Genomic DNA, 7,500 nt, shown 5'->3' with positions numbered 1-7,500 from the left:
TCTGAAGGGTTTGGTCCTGGTTAACTGACCTACTGACTGAAACTGGATTCCACACTGAAGGCTCCATGTGCTGTAAAGAGGAAAGTTCGACCCTCCAGGATCCACCTGCAGAATATAATGTGTTCACAAGCAGCATTCACTCTCGAAAACATGAATTTTTCAAAATTACCAATGGATATCACTAGGGTATAGGCCCTTTTCACATCGTCATGGTAACAGCTTCCGAACTGAGAAACGGGTGCGTTACAACTTCCTGTTTCCAGCTCCTTCACTAAACACACAGCCTGAACACCAGCATGGTTTCTACTGACTCCTGGATCTAGACTAGAGAAGCTACAGGTTCCCTCGTCCTTTATAAGCTGAGTTTTATTTTCAGTTTCTCCTCGTCGGCTGTCGTCTCCTGGCAGTCATCGCCTCATTTGCATAACGTTACATTATGGGGCTCATTCATAAAACTGACCGGCAGGTTTAGCGTGACGTTAGAAGGTGTTTTCTCATTCAGAAACGTGAAATACCGTTCTCCCCGTACTTCCACCCCTTCTGATCATATCATATTGTGAAATGTTTTTATTTTACTGTGCTTCATTTTTTCATTCCGACATGTGGAGGTTCAACCCTGTAGTATAGTTGATTATATCGCGATAACTGGATTACGTCATTTAGATGTGGACTGAGAGAAAAAGAAAAACGGGAATGTAGAAGAATGAGAACATGGACAATAAAGCAAGTTAAAATCAAGATTGCTTCTTTGTTTGACAAAACTACATTTATGGCGACGAGGATGACAGGAAAGAATTCCAACGAACTCAGTGCAAGACGTGTGAACGACAGATTACAGGTTCAACTGTGAGGAAAACAAACTTTGAAAGTTTAAGCTAAGCTAGACCACGAGTGGTTAGCATCTGGACCACGGCAGCCTCTCAGCCCTGCTATCCCCGCCTAGTCCGTTGAACCTCGAGGCACCGGATTTGTACACGGAATATAAAATGTGGAAAGAATCGTACACATTTTTTGAAATAGCCAGCGGATCTGTGGATGCAGAGTAAGGAGAGCTACACTACTGCATTGTATCGGAGCGCCCACTCAGAGGATTTTTGCCAATCCTCCGGGAGAAAAAGACATTTGATGAGACGGTAGCCGCCCTTGACGCGTATTTCACGCCATGGAGAAATGACTCAAGACTCAAGTTTAGACAAAGAACTCAGTCCTGAGGAATCTGTCGAGGCCGTTAACGCTTTGAGAGATCTGGTGAAATCATGTGAATTCGGCATGTTGGAAGACGACATGCTAAGAGATCAAACAGTGGAAACGTGTGCACTGAAAAGACTGCGGGACAAATTATTACAGGAGGAAGGACTAACTTTAGACAGAGCTATTATATTCTGGTTGGTGAAAATATTTACAGCCAAGTAAAAGATGTTACATTTCGGCTCAAATGAATGGGTGAATATAGCCTATATATAAAAATAATAACAATAAAAATACGTGATTGAGTAAGGTTCTGTTCAGTTCGAAGGTAACTGTCCCACAAAAGAGTATTCGCAACTACTGAACTTCTAGGCCTTATACAGATGTAGAATAGAGAAATAAACATGTTTCACTTCAGGCTGTAAAATATTTACCAACAATTCCTGAGGATTTAGCTACATCCAGTTGCTTTTAGAAAGTAAAATAATATTAAATTAATATGAGGGGAGAGTCATAGGGGGAGAAAAGAAAAAAAAAAAGGAAATACCCATGGTCTATATAACAAGGGCTTGCCTTTCAAGTTGGTCTGGTAATAATGTTCGTATCACTCTGACTCTAATCAGTCAATCGCTCTCCTGCAAATCAATCCCGATTAAAAAGGGGAAAAACAGATTATAGGGGCACTCACCGATACACTGGTGGAGAACAAAAGATGTAGAAGTCCGATTGACCCTAGGTGCCAGGGCATGGAAATAAATAATCCAGTTCCAAATATAGGCAGCAGGCAGGCTAAGCATATAGGAACAGTTCCCTTACTAACTTTAGACACCGATCCGGTAAATGGAGCCGACCTAACGTTCCCATGAGCGGTGCTTCTTCATTCAGGCCCGGTCCGTTTCCTTTAGGAACTTAAACGCATCTCCGCTGTGTCGAATAGGCAGAATCTTCCATCTTCACACTGGACCTTCAGTCGTGCAGGGTAGATGAGGTCACAGGTGACGCTCTTCTCCTTCATAGCTTTTAAGGCTGGGATGAGCTAGTCCTGGGCTCATGTCGGGGAAAAGCTGATTTTCTTGCCGTCAACAGTGATGTTTCCTTTCGCTTTTGCAAGTCGCAGAATCTTTTCTCGGTCCTGAAATCGAAGCGGACGGATCAAAACGGGTCTGGGAGGCTCGGTCGGTGTGGGTTTGGGATTCAGGGTCCTGTGGGCGCGTTCCATTTCCACCGGCCCGGTGAGGTCTGCGCCCAGGACGTCGGGGATCCGTTCAGTGAAGAACTCGACAGGGTCCCGGCCCTCGCTGTCTTCCTTTAGTCCCGCCACACGTACCTCGTTCCGCCTGCTGTGATTCTCCAGTTGATCAATTTTATTTTTGAGAAAGTCGTTGTCTTTTTGCTTAGTCAGTCGGTCAAGCCCGTTAACGGCGTCCTCCGTGCCGCTGATGCGTTGCTCAGCCTCCTTCACCCGTGCTAGCTCGCCCTCCAAGGCGGCTTTCACTCCGTCGATGGAAGTTCGGAGTTGCGCAGATTTCTAATCGATTTGGATCGATCTGCTTTTCCTGTGGAAACAGGAAAAGCAGACCAGACAGGTTGTTTATTCTGGTTTTCTGACTCTGGATCAGCCCGGCGGTGGAGGACGCTGCGCCCGGCTCGCCGTCTCCCCCGCACCATGTGACCATAACGCATCATTATTTTATTACCTTGACACATCCAGTCCGACTGCTTAACACCCTGAATTTGTCACGTTTAATTGTGACGGATTGGGTTTCTGCTGAAGACCGTGATGCGGTTAGTTGAGACTCGGTCACATGTCAGCCTTAATGAGATGCAGACGCTTTGTGGACAGATGAAGAAGAGGCTGTTCAGCTGCAGCCCAGACTTCTCCTGACAGGATCGTTCTCATCAGAGGGTTTCTGAGTCGGCCTGGAAACTAATGGAGTGTAAAAAACATTTTTTTTGGTTTCCGTTCCCCTCTGTCTCCAAAATGTTGCAGCAGGGGTCAGAGTTTCCGTGGCGGTGCGCACATTTTCACCACCGTAATGTTTTATAGAAGAGGCCCCAGAAGAGCTGTGATTGGCCGCTCGGTGGCTCCTCCTCCTCTGTGGGCCGACAGTGAAGAACATGGAGCAGAGGAAGAGAGACGAGCTGAGGAGGTTCAGATGTTCCTCTGGACCACAGATCAGCTCCCGGTCATAAAGACACCAGATGAACTGAAACATCCACAGCATGAGCTTCACTGTGACTTCTTCTGTGGTGTCTGCTGTGTGAACGAACTCCACACTGACATCTTCTTCTGTGGTGTCTGCTGTGTGAACAAACTCCACACTGACATCTTCTTCTGTGGTGTCTGCTGTGTGAACAAACTCCACACTGACATCTTCTTCTGTGGTGTCTGCTGTGTGAACAAACTCCACACTGACATCTTCTTCTGTGGTGTCTGCTGTGTGAACAAACTCCACACTGACATCTTCTTCTGTGGTGTCTGCTGTGTGAACAAACTCCACACTGACATCTTCTTCTGTGGTGTCTGCTGTGTGAACAAACTCCACACTGACCTCATTTCTTAACACCAGCAATTCTGGTCTACATTGTATGCAATTTGGTTTTAGAACGAACCATTCAACCGAGACTGCCTCCTTACATTTAATAGAGCAAATTAAATCACGGCTCGATAAAGGAGGAGTAGTTGGTGCTGTATTTTTAGATCTGCGTAAGGCATTTGATACAGTTAACCACAGTGTCTTAATATCAAAACTTTCTAAATTTAATTTTTCGGCTAGAGCTCTGGCTTGGATGTCGTCATATTTATCAAACAGGAGGCAATGTGTTAAAGTCTGTGATGCACAGTCCAGTTACAGGACATGTACTATGGGAGTCCCACAAGGATCGGTATTAGGTCCTTTATTATTTAGTCTTTATATTAATGATCTTGCTGAACAGTGTGCTGATGTCGATCTGCAGATGTACGCAGATGACACTGTTGTTCATGTACATGCTAAAACAGCTGACTTAGCAGCTGCTAAGTTGACAACTGCACTGGAGAGAATCACTCTTTGGCTTGATCAATCATGTTTGAGTTTAAATGTAAATAAAACAAAATGTATGTTTTTTTCTAAAACCATGGTACAAATCCCTGATGTTGAGATTCTCATTAATGGTGAACGAATTGATATAGTTACTGAATTTAAATATCTTGGCGTGTTTCTGGATCCAAATTTAAATTTTAAGAAACATGTCAAAAAAATGGTTAAAACCATAAAATACAATTTAGTTAATTTTAAACACATCAGAAATTGTCTCTCTCTGGATGCAGCCAAGATATTTATGCACGCCATGATTCTGTCCCGCATGTCATATTGTATCACCTGCTGGGGGCAGGCTGGTGAATCTACTTTGAGACCTCTGGAGTCTTTATACAAACAAACTTTAAAAACACTGGACAAAAAGCCAATTTGTTATCATCATTGTAGGATACTTGAGAAACATGAGTTATTGAGCTTTGAGAATTTTAGGTTATTCGCCAATTTGTGTATGGTCTATAAAATTTTAAATGGTTTGGCCCCACAGCCATTATGTGTTTTTGTCCACGCTCGCTCGTCAAATTCCATCAGATCCACTAGAATATCCTCCATACGAGATTGTACCATACCATTTCGCCGCACTGTAGCGGGGCAATCTGCTTTTTCTGTAAGAGCCACAAACCAGTGGAATACCTTACCTGAAGCCGTAAAGAGCAGTAGCTCTCTCAGAGTCTTCAAATCTAACCTAAAAAATCTGTTAAAAGCTGCTCAGCTCTGCAACCACTAATTTGGTCCTTAGACTTCTTTTTGTGTGTGTGTGTGTGTGTGTGTGTGTGGGCGTAGGTGGGATGAGGGAGGTGGGGGGAGTTGCACCCAGACGTGTGTAGCCATGTTGTTGTGGTGTTTCATCCCTGTATACTGTTTAATCTGTCTTGTTACTGTGTTGTATTTTTGTGACCTGCCAAGGGACTACAGATGCAAATTAGCTTAAAGCTATAATCTGGTATAGTGCATCAAATGGCAACATTTATGTTTTAACTGTACATTGTCCCTTTTAAATAAATTAAAATTGAATTGAAAATTGACTGACATCTAGAGTCTCTCTGCTCTGCAAAGAATCACCAGCAGAACTAGAAATACTCACAGCGCTGGAGACTGACCTGTCTGTCTGTCTGATCTGTCTGTCTGACCTGTCTGTCTCTCACCTGTCTGTCTGACCTGTCTGTCTCTCACCTGTCTGTCTGCAGGTGGAGGAGGCTCTGGTCAGGAGGAAGAAGATGGAGTTGCTGCAGCGTTACGCCAGTGAGACTCTGCTGGCTCAGAGCCAGGAGGCCCGGACCCTGCTGGGGCTGTAGGGGGGGGGCACCCTGCTGGGGCTGTGGGGGGGGGGGGGGGCACCCTGCTGGGGCTGTAGGGGGGGGGCACCCTGCTGGGGCTGTAGGGGGGGGGGGGGGGGGGGGGGAGTAGTGTGTATGAGTGGGTTGTTGATGTCAATGTAAATAAAGGCTGTTTTTTATACATGAACATGATCTTTGTCTGTTTCCTATTAAAAGACGTTCAGGGTTCTTCAGGGAGGTTCAGGGTTCTTCAGGGAGTTCCAGGGTTCCTCAGGGGGTTCCGGGGTTCATCAGTGTGTTACAGGGTTCCATCAGGGAGTTCTATGGTTCCTTGAGGGAGTTCCAGTGTTCTTCAGGGAGTTTCAGGGTTCTTCAGGGAGTTCCAGTGTGCCTTCAGGGAGTTCCAGGGTTCTTCAGGGAGTTCCAGGGTTCTTCAGGGAGGTTCAGGGTTCTTCAGGGAGTTCCAGTGTGCCTTCAGGGAGTTCCAGTGTTCTTCAGGGAGTTTCAGGGTTCTTCAGGGAGTTCCAGGGTTCTTCAGGGAGTTCCAGGGTTCTTCAGGAGGTTCAGTGTTCTTCAGGGGGTGTCTGTCTCCGCTATCGTACAGTAGTACCGGTATCAAGAACAATATATTAAACAATATAAAAAGGTATAGTGCAATAGTTAGTACAAGGTACAACAATATGCTCCAGGGTTCTTCAGGAGATTCAGGATTCTTCAGGGGGTTCAGGGTTCATCAGTGAGTTCCAGGGTTCCATCAGGGAGTTCTACGGTTCCTTGAGGGAGTTCCAGGGTTGTTCAAGGAATTACAGGGTTCTTCAAGGAATTACAGGGTTCTTCAGGAGGTTCTAGGTTCTCAGGGTTCTTCGGGAGTTCCAGGGTTCTTCAGGAGGTTCCAGGTTCTCAGGGTTCTTCGGGAGTTCCAGGGTTCTTCAGGAGGTTCCAGGTTCTCAGGGTTCTTCGGGAGTTCCAGGGTTCTTCAGGAGGTTCCAGGTTCTCAGGGTTCTTCGGGAGTTCCAGGGTTCTTCAGGAGGTTCCAGGTTCTCAGGGTTCTTCAGGAGGTTCTAGGTTCTCAGGGTTCTTCGGGAGTTCCAGGGTTCTTCAGGAGGTTCCAGGTTCTCAGGGTTCTTCGGGAGTTCCAGGGTTCTTCAGGAGGTTCCAGGTTCTCAGGGTTCTTCGGGAGTTCCAGTGTTCTTCAGGAGGTTCCTGCAGCGGTCTGTGCTGCAGCAGAGTTGAATAGTTCTATGATTTCCTGATAGTGAAAGTTGTGTAACGGAGGAACTGAGTCGGTTTCCTCTGGAGACACAAACGGCTTTCTGAAGATATTCTGACAAACAACTGACAGCTGACTGGAAACAATACTGTCTGTGGGTCCAACAGCTACAGACAATACTGTCTGTGGGTCCAACAGCTACAGACAATACTGTCTGTGGGTCCAACAGCTACAGACAATACTGTCTGTGGGTCCAACAGCTACAGGAGGGAGAGAGGAGTTCTACAGAGGAACTAAATGTACTAACTTCTCCTTTAACGGTCAGCTGACTGATCCTCAGGTCAGCTGGTCAGATCAGATGAAACTTTATTGATCCTGTGGGGAGACAGTGACAGCATACAGCAGAGGAAAATAGAATATGAATATATATAAAACACAGCTGACAGTTACAGCAGTAGAACATGTAGAGGAGAAACAAGAGAAATGAACTCAGTGTTTTGATTTGAACAAACTGAAACACACTGAACACAATATGAAAACACTTGAATGAAATATATGCAGTATGGAATATGATATTATATAAACATCTACATGTCTGTCTGTCTGCCTGTCTGCCTGTCTGTCTGTCTGCCTGTCTGTCTGTCTGTCTGTCTGTCTGTCTGTCTGCCTGTCTGTCTGCCTGTCTGCCTGTCTGTCTGTCTGTCTGCCTGTCTGTCTGTCTGCCTGTCTGCCTGTCTGTCTGTCTGTC

At 45.7% G+C, this 7,500-nt stretch overlaps 2 protein-coding genes across 2 annotated transcripts in view; both read left to right on the top strand.

Annotated features, from left to right (window-relative positions):
* isy1 (ISY1 splicing factor homolog) overlaps window positions 1-5,580 on the top strand; it is a 12,160-nt gene extending 6,580 nt beyond the window's left edge. The window contains exon 11 of the mRNA XM_071512298.1: window positions 5,453-5,580. Within this exon, the coding sequence (XP_071368399.1) occupies window positions 5,453-5,560 (108 nt within the window). The 3' untranslated portion in view covers window positions 5,561-5,580. The remainder of the gene's footprint in view (window positions 1-5,452) is intronic.
* A 150-nt stretch (window positions 5,581-5,730) lies between these two features.
* Window positions 5,731-7,500, top strand: part of LOC139638232 (uncharacterized) — a 14,618-nt gene continuing 12,848 nt past the window's right edge. Inside the window, exons 1-3 of the mRNA XM_071512299.1 lie at window positions 5,731-5,827; window positions 5,909-6,103; window positions 6,419-6,753. Of these exons, the coding sequence (XP_071368400.1) occupies window positions 5,731-5,827; window positions 5,909-6,103; window positions 6,419-6,753 (627 nt within the window). The remainder of the gene's footprint in view (window positions 5,828-5,908; window positions 6,104-6,418; window positions 6,754-7,500) is intronic.

The sequence above is a fragment of the Centroberyx affinis genome, unplaced genomic scaffold (assembly GCF_046629955.1).
Source record: "Centroberyx affinis isolate AG114_WGS23_722 - 3 ecotype Tasmania unplaced genomic scaffold, CSIRO-AGI_Caff_v1 ptg006218l_1, whole genome shotgun sequence".
NCBI classification, from domain to species: Eukaryota; Metazoa; Chordata; class Actinopteri; order Beryciformes; family Berycidae; genus Centroberyx; species Centroberyx affinis.
This window is presented reverse-complemented; position numbering and strand designations above follow the sequence as displayed.